General features: G+C 32.3%; 1 protein-coding gene across 1 annotated transcript; it reads left to right on the plus strand.

Moving 5' to 3' along the window:
* Positions 1-466: 466 nt before the first annotated feature.
* Positions 467-12,726, plus strand: LOC106060993 (importin subunit alpha-4-like). Its single transcript, XM_013219035.2, has 12 exons — positions 467-679; positions 5,283-5,327; positions 5,672-5,835; positions 6,513-6,694; positions 8,179-8,265; positions 8,563-8,777; positions 9,138-9,269; positions 9,363-9,491; positions 9,728-9,832; positions 9,941-10,175; positions 10,739-10,830; positions 11,249-12,726. The coding sequence occupies exons 1-12, from the start codon at positions 614-616 to the stop codon at positions 11,339-11,341; spliced, it is 1,545 nt and encodes a 514-aa protein (XP_013074489.1). The 5' UTR covers positions 467-613; the 3' UTR covers positions 11,342-12,726.
* The last annotated feature ends 1,041 nt before the right edge of the window (positions 12,727-13,767 follow it).

A 13,767-nucleotide genomic window follows, 5' to 3' on the forward strand; every position in this document is an offset into this window, starting at 1 on the left:
TTGTGTAAAATCCCAAGCTTTGGCATCCTTGCGATTAGTGACAAAATGCGAAACTATAAATCTATATTATTCATCAAAATGTATTGCAAAACTACATAATAGTTTCTCTTCAAAATTTAATTGTATATTTTCTCAAAATATATAGACTCCATATCATCCGTTACAAGGTTTCTTCAAAATTTATGATGAAACATTCGAAAGCAAAATATGTAAGCTTGATTGACAGCACCGCAGAAATTGCTAATTTGTTACGTGCGATATGATTAAAGGTTATTTATAAAGTTATGACGACAATATTCAGGATTCAAAATTAAATTTGTTGCAACTGTTGCAAAAATATAGAGACTAAACGACACATTTAAGAAGCTTTATTACTACATTTAAATTTTTAATTAATGTATTTTTATGGAAAATTTTATTAAATTAAATGTGTTCGTTTTTAGGCCTGAATTAAATTTAACCAATGAAATAGCAGCTTTCAAACTGTTTGAAGCATGACCAAGTCGGACATTTCTATTTCTAAGGAGTATAACATCTAGTGAATTTTAACACAGAAATTGTATAGTTGTAGTAACATTAATCTTTCTAAATATTGGATTAACAAGCATCAAAAATGAGTACAGATCCATCTGGAAAAGCCAGAACTGTAATGTTCAAAAACAAAGGAAAGGATGCTGATGTAAGATTAAAATTAAAATGATCTCAGACTGATCAGACTCAGACTGACTCAAAAAAATTAAAAACTCATAATGATAATCATAAGGATACTCAATGATACTGACTACTGAGACTGATACTCTCTCTCTGGTCTCTCAGAGTCTCTGTTATTACTGTTATCTTTACACTGTTAACTGTTGTTAGTGTTATCTTTGTTACTGTACTGTTGTGTAGGACAGTGTCAGCTGGAGTGTCACTGTGGAGTGTGGTCCATAGTCTCACTAGTCTCAGTCGAGTCTAGAATCTAGATCTAGTCTAGAATCTAATAATCTAATAGAAGTTCTATAGGTAGATCTAGATTCTAGAATATTCTAGAATCTAGTAGGGAGGCGAAAAAAAAATCTTTGAAAAAACAATTTTTCGTAAGTACATCATTAATGACATTAAAAAACTTTAAAAGAACTTTCTAATGGTGTATAAATTATGACTGTATGTTTAACAATAAGAAAGTTATGATTTTTTTTGTGCCGTTTTGAACTAACAGAGTAACATTGGTTGACATGGAACTAGTCGAATTCACTCTTTTTAGCAATGATATCTTTGTATATAGTGAGCATAATCGATTTTAAACAAAGATCTATGTAGCAGTAAGAAAAACTCTTGTTTCAAGTTTTTACTTCATTTTTTGGACACCGGAAGTTCCGGAATTTCAGCTCCCTAAATCTAGAGTTAGACTACTTTTACTAACTAATCTAGATTCTAGATTATTCTAAAATTTAGAATCTAGATCTATTGATTAGTCAAATTAGTCATTAGATCTCTAGATAAGATACGATTCTAGATATAGACAATTATAGACTAATCTTAGAATTAGAATAGTCCAGATCTAGAATCTAGAAGACATTATATTCTACTTTCTAGATAGACTAGTAGGGAGGGGAAATTCCTGTATCTAAAAATCATAAAATCTTGAGAAATGGGTTTCCTTACTCAGTTACTGCTACATATATAGGTCTTAGAAATTCAATTATGCTGAGCAGTATAATTAGTATAAAGATATCATTGCTAAAACTCAACTTCTTCTTCTTCATCGTTCTCATTGTTATGTTGGAGTGTTCATATGACTAGACCAATACATGAGATGAACTGCGCAGTGGTTTCCAAATCAGGGAGCTCTCCATATAGTTTTCTTTCTATTGGGGTGATTTGGGGCCAATGTCTTATACAGGCCTCTTGGTAGAGAGAGCAGTTTTGGAGGACGTGGTCGGCATTTTCTGGTGATACTCCACATGGGCAGATTTCACTGGTTCCAATTTTGAGCTTCCGGAACATGTGTTGTCGCATTCTGTTGTGTCCGGTCCTGAGTCGAAAGATTAGACGTTGGTCTTGTCGGGATAGCTTATAGTAAGCATCATCTTTCTTGTGATTTGGATGGGAGCTCGTCCATTTCTCATTTATTTTATCTAAAATTAATTTCTTCATTTCTTCTGGATAGAGTGCAGAGTTTACTTGTGAGTTTGTTCTCCCACTCTTGGCGAGTGTGTCAGCCTTCTCATTTCCTACTAAAAGGAGTGAATTCGATTACTTTTGATTGATGGAAAACAAGTGAAATTATAATCTTGTACCAGATATTATTAGCTATAGACAGAAAATCTAGATATTGTTTAAAAGAGTTTTTACCTTGCAATTTTTTAAAAAACGCATTTGAAAAAAAAATAGTTTCAGGCGATTTTGATCCCAATTTTTAAATATTTTGTTATTTTCTGGCATCACAACGCCGCCATTTTGTCCACACGTCTCTGACATTTCTTATAGCTCTAGAGTCTAGGCCCGATAATTTGTTTATTTCATCAATATTTACAGTCTTAACAAGTGAAGTTCATAAATTATAAATGAAATCAGATTTGTGAGCTAGAAATTTACTACGAATACTAGATCTACTATTAAATTTTTTATTTAATAAGTAGATCTATCGTCTACGAAACTCAATTCCAACTTTTAAATTTATGATCGGGGGTGGGTGGGTGTCTCTTCCTGCTTAGCCAGCGAGACGCTCTCATCTGACTTGTTCCATGTCAACCAATGTTATGTCAAAATGCCACAAAAAAAATCTTAGATCATCTGTATTAGAAATTTATTAAAGGAATAAACAAAAAGACACAAACATTTAACACACAATTAATCATGCCGACATAAAATGTCTAAAAGTCAGTGTAGAAGTCACAATCCCAGTGACCTAATTTAGGTAGAAAAAGTGTGTTCAAATTTTTTATTTTTTGTGTTCATATTTATGCATAATTTGGAAACATCTTATACTTAAAATGATTTCATGTGAGGGGCTCTGCCCAGGGATCTTAAAATTTAGTTAATATTAAGAGAATTAAAATCGTTTATTGATTTCAAAATATAGAGTGTGTTTGGAATAAATTTTGGTGTTTGGATCAAATAAAGTGTCAAAAAAATTGTTTGGATTAAAAGAAGACACATGGCCTCTTTTACCTTAAATTAAATAAAATAACAAATATAGGTTAGGGGGTGCTATTAGCATGGAATGGGTTGCCTGAGCTAGCCAGGAAAACCAGTGACTTGGCGGAGTTTAGGTCATTGGTTAATATGCATGACTAAATGCATGACGCGTAGGACGTAATCATCTTCTTTTTTGAAGTAACGTCTGTATCATATAAGATAAGAAGAAACCATAATCCAATAATGTGCTGTCAAAGTCTAACTTTGAATTTTTGGCATATAGGTATTTGGAGTGCATAACTCGCTCTAGTTTCTAAGACTAAGTTTTTAGTTTGTTATCAGTTATTCTAGAATCTTGATCTATAAGTTAGGTACATAACTAAAATAATTAAATGAAAAAATATTTTTGTGAATTTCTAAAGAATAGATCTATTAGTAGGCTAATTAGTTTTAAAGTTATCATTTAAAACATAGTAAATTTAGATTCTGAGTTAGTAGATCTATTAATCTATTCTATTGCTATTATCATATATGTATTACACTTTTTTTTTATGAATTCACACACAGTCACATTTTTTAAATGTAAGTAATACAAAGACACACTCTAATATTTATGCTCTAAGACACCATGGCTGAGAAATTAATTACTTAGGCTTTATTAATTGGAAGATTCATAGCCTTGGTCTGAAGCATACTTGTAAAATTAAGATGGAAATAGTAATCTAATACAATAATTTTCATGGATGCTGCATTAAAGTTTTCATGTTTCTATATATCTCATGACCAAGCTGCTTACACAAAGGGTTGATAAAAGTATTAACAAATCAATTACTGTGTGCAAAGCAATGGTTTACCTGTCCTTGATAAACTTAGTGAGCCTGGGGAATCAACACCAAAACAACAAACAATGAAATTAACACTAGATTTAAGGAAGCGCTAGAAAAAAATGACAGTCATACGTATCTTGGAGTCACATATCATGGACCAGCTTCCATCCCAATTACAATAAAAAAAGATGCCTATTATAAGCTATCCTGACATGACCAGCGCATAATTTTTGCTTTAGAACTGGACACAACAGAATGAGGAAACTAATGGTCAGGACTAGCAAAACTTGCCCATGTGGTGCATCACCTGAGAGAATGCCAACCTTGTCCTTCTAAGCTGCTTAACTCTATCTGGAGGCCTGAACAAGCACTGGCCCCGTAACCATTCCTGCCTGATCTGGAAACTAGTGCACGGTTCTTCCCAGAAATGGGATTACTGATCTAAATAAATTAAAAAAAAATGAAGTCTAAGAAGAAAAAAAATTGAATTGTGTTACGTTTACATGGAAATGAAGAATCTGCCCAATATTATCAAATCATCATAACTGATCTACATATTTCACTGTAACATAATATCGTAGGCTTTAAAAACAGACAGGAATTTGTATTACCATAGTTTTCCCATTGCTTCCTTTTCATTCATTCCTAGCATAAGTTGCTTGAATGCTTATCACTTAGTCTGGTTAAGGCTGTTCTGGGTAATTTATAAAAACCATGTGTGCAGCTTATCTGCAGCTAGGGAAGGGTGGGCATGGAAGGTATTATATAGCTTTCTTTCTGTTAGGGTACCTGCCAGTGTAGAGTTGGGCTTTTACAAACAAATTATCTGCTAACTACTGCTACTGACCATGTTACATTTACACAAGAGATGGTAATTTTAGAATTGGGAGTGGTGGCTTTATTCCTAACAAATATAATGTGTCAAATTTTAATGTATGTTTAAGTTTACAACTACAGAATGCATGTAACTTATCTGAAAGTTTGCTATCACTGCAGATAAAATCCAGACCCGATAAGCTTTTACACAAATTAAACTATTAATAATCAATGTATGGCTGATTTTTTATGATTCTGTGGCTATATAAAAGACAGGATTAAAAAGAAATGCCTCTATGTCACATATTTAGGATTTATAAAAGAAAACTTTTCTATGTTTCAGGATTACTTATATTTAATCATATTTTAGCAAGTCAACTTTTAGCAATCATGTAATAATGTTGCCTGAATTATATTGTGCTTATTATGCAGAGTTTAAAAGTTTAGTATTTAGAATTGTTATGCTGAAAGAAAGAAATTGACATCAATGTAAATTATTTTAATATATACTTTCAGGAAATGAGAAGGCGCAGAACAGAAGTTACAATTGAGCTTCGAAAGGTAATAATAATATTCAGTTTCACACAAATGTGCATTTTGTTCTACACAAATTCACAATTTCTTAACAGGATTAAAATGCATATTTTTACAGTTTTTCTATCATTCCTACCACTGCATTATTATTATTGTACAAAAATAAATTTAGTTTAATGGGGGTCAAATCAACGTTGGCATCGTTAATTACCAGAGAAAGAGTTAATTAAATGCTTTACGAAAATTATTTGTCTTTTTATGGATAACTTTTTTTTTTGTGTGTGTTTACATTATTCACTGTTTTTTTTTTTTTATAATTTGCCATTTATAATTAAGTTTGATTTGCAATTGGTATGACTTTTTCTTTTCAGAACAAACGTGAAGAACACATGCTGAAGCGCCGTAATGTTCCTACTCAAGATAGCACAGATTCTGAAGACAATGAGAAACCATCCACTCAATCTCTTGAAACAATAGTTGCAAATGCCAATAGTTCAGAGCCATCAGTTCAGTTAGGAGCTGTTCAAGCTGCAAGGTAATATTACTTATATAACTGAACTTTAGGACCATTTGCAATAATTATTAATAGAAGAAACCTTGCTGGCAGTGAGACTTATATCAACAATAAGCTTTAAAAAAAAAAAAAAACAATAGATGCATGGATTGTAAAAAAAAAAAGATTCAAGTGCTTTACACAACTGATGTAGTAAAGTGACAAGTCCTGTAGTCTATAATTGGTTTGATTTCCACTCCTTTTGTCTGTCCTTCACTTTGTCTCCGTCAGTTGGAATTTAGTTCATTCTTTGAGACTTTCTATATTTTCACTTATATGCCTCTTTAATCTTATAAGATGTCCTTTGTCATTTTAATCTTTTAACATGGTTTTTATGATCATGAGATTGAGACCAAATCAACTATTTGATCCCATTGCTTTTAAAAATTCATCTATTGATGCCTTTGAAATTGATGTCTATTTTCCATCATTACCAAAGATTTAATTTTATCTTTGTTTTTCTAAGACAAGGAAGTTATGCTTAAAGTTTTAAGTTAGAGTCTATATAATCTCTTAACTAGACTAATGTACTAAATGATCATTGTGCCTTAATTATTGTGACAAAATTATATTACTGGGGTAAGGAGTTTGCTTTTTATTTGAAATCACCTGTATTAACTGCTCCTAATTTTAATTTTTATTTGTTTTCTTTTGTCTAGAAAATTGTTATCTAGTGATAGAAACCCACCTATTGATGATCTAATTGCATCTGGTATTCTTCCTATTCTTGTCAACTGTTTGTCAAAAGAGGACAACCCTTCTTTACAGTTTGAAGCTGCATGGGCGTTAACAAATATTGCATCAGGCACATCGTCACAGACACAAGCAGTTGTTAATGCAGGTAGGCAGGTCATAAGATAGAATAAGGTGGGCTGGTAACAGGGTTCGTAGCGCTCCTAAAATCTCCTAAAAAATGAAAAGTGTCCTAAAATTCTTCAAAAATTGCCAGAATTCTCCTAAAATTTGTCCACTCTCCTAAAATTTTTACCTAATATTTTTTTGTAAATGTAATTGTGTTCATTTCTTGCTAAAAATGTGGGGGAAAACAACAGCGTAACTAGGCATTCTGATGGCATGACGTTACTGGCTGGCCAACGAGTGACGCGTCTACACCGTCTTTCAGACACTTGTGACCTAAAATCTTGTAACAGTGAGAGTGACTTTGCGTGGAAAGTCAGTAAATTATCTAGCTAGTAACAGTTCTAGAGTTAGATCTAAGTTAGATCTAGTGAAGATAATTTGCAACTAACCTGAAAACTCCGTAAATTTTAATAAATTTAATGATATCGATACATCTAATGTATCCTGGATTCCTCTAGAAATACGCTAGATTCTAGATTTATGCTAAATCACAGAATCTAGTGAAGATTATTCTCACACAGCCGTGAAAAGTCTGCAAATTTTAGTGACATAGATCGAGAGTCCAGATCTACTGTAGATTTAACAAAATTATTTCGCACACAGCTGTGAAAAGTACATAAAAGTTATTTTCGGTTGTAAATGTCAGGTAAACTACATATATAGTTGAAAAAGAAATTGTGCTGAAAAAAAAAACGCTAATATGTCTAATACCCCCCCCCCCACACACACACCCCTTCCCAAGGCAAAAGCCATTAGTTAGTAAGCAAATGTCAACTAAACATGCAAATAGGACTATATATTACAGGCTTTGTTTATAAGGAGGATTTAAGCACAGTAAAAGAATAAAACATTACCTTAAATGCACACCATGACTCAGTATCTAGAAGATACACATAGAAACTAAAAATGTACATTTCCACCTAATAGAATATACCTACGCATTATAAAGGCATCTCTAAGAATGTTCCTTATTTAAAAATAAATGGAATAGCCACAATTTGTAATGTTCTGTAATAAATCTTTTGGAAAAAAAATGGTTGTTTGAGGTTTTGGGATGACAGATAACTTTTATACATTTTCTGTGGACATACAACAGCTGATGATGTTTTTTCTGTTCTGGGTAGGATGTTGGCAAGATATTTATTATTTCCAAAATTAAGTAACAATAATTGATTATTAAATGCATAGCTTTATGTATGTTTTACAATGTATCACACAAATGGGTGGGACACACACACACATCCACGTATATATATGTAACATGTTATGTTATTTATATATATATATATTCTCCTTAAAAAAAAAACTCCTAAAATCTCCTAAAACTTTGTCATGGAAAAGTGCTACTAACCCTGTGGTAAGTTCATTAAAATAAATATGTCATGTCTTACATGTATTATGCACTATATTCTTTGAGCAATGAATTCAACATTTTTTAAATAATGTTTTAAAATTATTATTCAGGTGCAGTTCCATACTTTTTGCAACTTTTACGATCACCACACCAAAATGTTTGTGAGCAGGCAGTCTGGGCGCTGGGTAATATTATTGGTAAGAATAAGTGATTATTCAACTTAAATCTAGGCTTTATTATCTTCACATGCATAAGAAATAAAACTCCAATAGAATAGTTGCAACACAGCCAACATAAGTTTGAAACAAAGAATTTTGTATATACATACCAAACAATCCTAAATTAAGTCCTTCATTTTCAATAGATCACAAGCCTCATTTATTTAAATTTATTTGAAGGCAAGAAAATTTAATGCATAAAGCATTTTTTTTTTCAGACCTTTGTATTGTCAGTCATGTGTGCTAATATATAATAGTTCTTTTTTTTTCTTCTAGGTGATGGTCCACAGTGTCGGAACTATGTGATCAGTTTAGGAGCAGTACAGCATTTATTGACATTTATTAATCCTAAGATACCTTTGCCCTTTTTGCGTAATGTCGCTTGGGTCATAGTCAACTTATGCAGGAACAAAGATCCACCACCACCTGCTGAAACAATAGAAGAAATTCTTCCAGCATTGTGCCAGTTAATTCATCACTCAGATGTTAATGTAAGTTGCCTTACTCAACATGTTTTAATCTGATTTTGCTTGATCGCATTTCTTTTATTTTTAACTTCATATCTCTTATTCAGACTTCTACATTATCTCTTATATGCTTGAGATGCTAGTATCCAAGTTTGAAAAACACATAAGTATAGTAGATAGTTGAAGTTGGTTTAATGAAAAATACTTTAAAAAAAAAACAACTTTATCTTAAGATATAAATTATGTTGTGTTTTTGTGTGTGTGTGTGTGTAAAGGTAAAAAAAAATGCAGGTGTAGTCTATAACTATGTAGTCAATCTGTATGTTAAATCTAATGCCGCAATGTTGTAGAAATTTACAATTTTGTTTTTTTATATTTGCACAGATTTTAGTGGACACAGTCTGGGCTTTATCCTATCTGACAGATGGTGGGAATGAACAGATTCAAATGGTCATAGACAGTGGTGTTGTTCCATTCTTGGTGCCCTTACTCAGCCATCAAGATGTTAAAGTTCAGGTGAGCATTGAACCTTACCACCAGCTACGTTTTACAGTTTGACTAGTGCTATCGAATGACTGAAGACTTAAGTCCAATGTTTGTCTATTTCAGACTGCTGCTCTGAGAGCTGTTGGTAACATTGTCACAGGGACAGATGAACAGACACAAGCAGTCCTCAACTGTAATGCATTGCAACATTTCCCTTCTCTGCTTACACATCCAAAAGAGAAAATTAACAAAGTAACTCTCCTATTTTATTGTATTTCTTTGGATTTTTATGCTTTTTAGTTTTTTTGTTTTTTTTTAAACATTAAAAAAATACTTAAATGGTACTGGTAAATCTTTCTGTAACTTGATCATAGTGCATTGTTATGTCAAACGTCACAAATTGTTAATTTTGAAGGATTATTTTGGTATCACTTATTACATTGTTGTGATCACATTGATCTACTTGTTGTTTCTTGTGTGTTTTATAGGAAGCAGTCTGGTTTTTGTCAAACATCACAGCTGGTAATCAGCACCAAGTACAGGCTGTCATTGACGCTGGGTTAATACCTCTTATCATACATCACCTCAATAGAGTAAGCTCCTCTCTCTCAAGAAATCTTATGCACAAGAGATTTTAATTATTAAATCCTATATTATTTAATCAGTGTCAGCTAATTCTGGAATGTTTTGCCATTTTACAGGGAGATTTTCAGACTCAGAAAGAAGCTGCTTGGGCCATTAGTAATTTAACAATTAGTGGAAAGAAAGAACAAGTGGCCTATGTTGTGGAGATGGGAGTATTACCACCTTTCTGTAACCTTTTATCTGTCAAAGATGCTCAAGTTGTCAATGTTGTCCTAGATGGCATTAACAACATACTGAAGATGGCTGGAGACGAAGTAGAACACATTTGTCAAATAATTGAGGAATGTGGAGGTATGCTGTCTTGTTTTCTTGCTGTCTGTATAATAGTAGCTGTGTTGTTATAGACCTGCTGGTTAACACTTTGAGCATTATGATTGAAGTCATTTTTTTTTATTCACAGAAGGTAAAAAAAAATTTAAAAATGTAGCATAAGAAATATTTTCTCAACAAAAAAAAGGATAGTGTGAAATGTTTTGTGTATTTAACTGATTGAAATAGACTGAAAGTTTTTGTTAAAAAAAAAAAAAGCATGTTTTTTTTTTGACACCATGATGCTGTCTAAAATAAAGAAATTTTCATTAAACTTAAAATATATATTATGTCTTCACTTAGCATATGTTAGTACTTTCCTTATTGATACCAAGTATCAGCCTTTGTAGGCCATAAATCATTGGTCTAAAAATATACTGAGACTGTTGTAGAATTAAGTTCTCTATTTCCATGGCAGAAACACTTGCTTTGTTGAAAGCACAATTTTGTTTTACAGCCTAATATAACATTGGCTGGTTTGTTGTACAAACTTATTATTTATTAATGAAAACAAACTGATTTATTTTTTTACATTTTTTTGGTAGGATTGGACAAAATTGAAAGCTTGCAAAATCATGAAAATGAAGAAATTTATAAACTCTCATATGAAATTATTGATGGATATTTCCAGGATGACGTAAGTACTTTCAAATTTTATCTCGAAATATCATTTGCTTATTGAATATCTTTAAATGTGCTACCTGTGCATTCTAAACTAAACAAGTTTCAGAAATATGGCTGCCTGGTCGTGCGGTTTGTCGCTGGACTGTCGTTCAGATTTATCGACGGTCGAGGGTTCAAACCCTGCCCACTCCCATCCCCCGTCGTCCTGTGGGAGGTTTGGACTAGGAAGTAAACTATCTTCAACTCTGAAGGAACATCCGAATTATGTAAAACAAAACAAACAAACAAATATGGATCATTTTCAGAATTAATACATTGAACAACTCTCAGAAAACAAAAGTTTTTCACAAATATAATTTCTCAGTTATTTTCTAATTATGTCTATTCTTTTGTACTGCAGAATTTTACTGTTTATCTTTCTTGTTTTTCAGAATGATGAGGAATCCCTGCTTCCACAGACTTCTAGAGAAGGCTATCAGTTTGACCCAAATGCCCAGATACCTCAAGAAGGTTTCAAATTTTGATGACTGCTACAATCCAATGGCTTCAGGACAATGTACAAAGTAGTGACTAAATATGAACAGGACTCAACAAAACCCAGACTTTGTGGAGCACTCATAGTTGCTCACTCCAACACACATTTCTCAATCCCTCTTGTGTGCTACGAACACTACAAGAAGAGGTGAAGTTTTTATCAACACCATCGCCTTCATCATTGGATCACCACCTGCCTTCCAAACAACCAGACTTATCATCATTACAAACTTGTTATTACATCCTTGGGGACAACAGCTTGAAAAAAGCACTGTATTATTTCATTGGAAATGTGCATTTATGTACAAGTTGATGCTTGGTCCCTGCTTTTGAAAGCATGGGCTTGTCTTTAAGTTGCAGGGATATATTTTCCCCTCAGCCCTGCATTCATTTGAAGACATTATTAACTTGAAATCATAGCCTTCAGGGCTTCTACCTACTGTCCCTTGGGATTCAGTTGTGTTGGAATGCATAGTTGACCGACTACTGACTAAGAAGGTCACTACTTCACTGACAGAACTCTTGACACGACTATTCTCTAATTACAAGACTTTGTTTATTAACACTGTTTGTGATGGTCATTAAAGCTCCTAGACAGTGTTTGTAGACAAGAATTCATGATTAACACTGACTTGTCTATTTCCACTGAATATTCCCTTGCCCTAATAGTCTTTTGGGGGCTTAGAATCTTTGCTTTACAAGTCCCAACTCCCATATATCATAGCATTGTTGCATTCTAGTATTTTGGCACATTTATGGGTTCAGTTCATAGTATTTCAACCATAAGACAATACATTGAAATAAACAAAATTATTAATTGTGTTAGATTATGCTTCTGTGAGTTATTTTGTTCAGGGCAAATTATTGTAAAAACAAACTTACTTTAGAAAAGTTTGGTTCAACTTGTGGCTACATTGCGTTATCATTTAATAACACTGGAATGTCCTTGTTTGTTCCTGTTAATGTCTGCTGCCAACAGTTTCAAAAATTGTCATGAAAATAGAATTAAATTTTGTTTTCAGAAAACCCAGCCGTCTGAATGTAGTTTTATCTTTTTGTTTTAGGTTTCTTGGTTTTTAATTTGAGGTCATTGTTTAGTTGTGTGATACAATCCAATGCTCAGCAGTTTACTTTCTCAAACATTTGTTCTTTAACAATCATTGTAAGACTTCTTTCCACCATCCATAGTCTTTAGTGAAACAAAGATTTTATCTGAAATTACAGAGTCTTATATAAAACATTATTCAAAAATTCTAACCAATGAAAAATGTAATTTTGTTGAGGCGTTAATATTTTTTTTAACACTGATGAATTGTGTAAATATCTAATTCGAATTCTTTTTTTTTACAAATTAAAGTAATCTTTGTTGACATAATTTTTTTTTTTGCTCTATTTATTATTCTTGCTGCTTGATATTTGCTTATTAATGTTATTTTAAAAATAAATCCTCTTTAATCAAACTAATGATAGTGACTGTCAGTATTATGAATACTAATCTTGAGACAGAATTTCCTAACATTTTATTTTCATTCCCCACTAAGAAGATAAATCATTTTTTATTGGTCCAACCAAATGGAAATTCAGTTTGACTACAATTGAAAACAAACTGTTTGAAGGTATATGAAAGTGGAAATGTTCTTACATGTTTCACCAAAAGCCAGATTTAATGTTTGAAGAGATCTTCAGTTGATGAAAAGTAAAAATCATCTCCAGCCTTCCACACCTAGTTTTCATATTCCTAGTTCTGTTTGCATGTCTTAATTTACCTAGAGCTCAATGTCTACTTGTGGAGCTCAAGTGCATAAGCTGCTTAGTAGACTCCAGATGGAGACAAGCTGAATTGTTGCTGGGCTCTCCCTTGGTCTTTATACAATAATAGTTACATTATTGCACTGCTGCTTTCCAATGGTCTTTTTTTTTTATGTTTCTTCCTAGTGGAAATATTGAATAGTATAAAAGCAGTCTTAGTTTTGTGTTATTGCTGAGATTAGTTGGTGTCAAAGGTCAATCTACTTCCTCGTTTATCCTCAATTTATTTTAACATGACAGCAGTTCTGATCCACATTACAGCAGTTCTGATCCACATGACAGCAGTTCTGATCCACATTACACGCATATATACTGCAGTTAGATGTCCATCTTAAAACATAAATGTGGCAGTTTCTTTCATTTAAAAACCAACTCAAAAATGTTTCATTTTTTTAATGTTATCCTATTTAAAACCTGCAACAAGTAGTATAAGAATGACCAAAAAAAAAATGTTTTCTGTAATTAAAGTTCACTAACAATTTGATATTGCTGTGTTGATCATAACAATCATTTTATAAGAAATGAAACTTCCCACTACTTTAAGAGCATAGAACTATTAAACACAAAAATAAACATAGAAATCAAATTAAATAAACTAGATTAAATT

The sequence above is a fragment of the Biomphalaria glabrata genome, chromosome 15 (assembly GCF_947242115.1).
Source record: "Biomphalaria glabrata chromosome 15, xgBioGlab47.1, whole genome shotgun sequence".
Lineage (NCBI taxonomy): Eukaryota > Metazoa > Mollusca > Gastropoda > Planorbidae > Biomphalaria > Biomphalaria glabrata.

Excerpts from the sequence above, each read along its gene's own strand:
- LOC106060993 (XM_013219035.2), top strand. The coding sequence starts at position 614 with ATGAGTACAGATCCATCTGGAAAAGCCAGAACTGTAATGTTCAAAAAC. Across the intron at positions 5,328-5,671 it reads TTACAATTGAGCTTCGAAAG|AACAAACGTGAAGAACACAT; the intron begins GTAATAATAATA and ends TTTTCTTTTCAG. Across the intron at positions 9,492-9,727 it reads CAAAAGAGAAAATTAACAAA|GAAGCAGTCTGGTTTTTGTC; the intron begins GTAACTCTCCTA and ends TGTGTTTTATAG.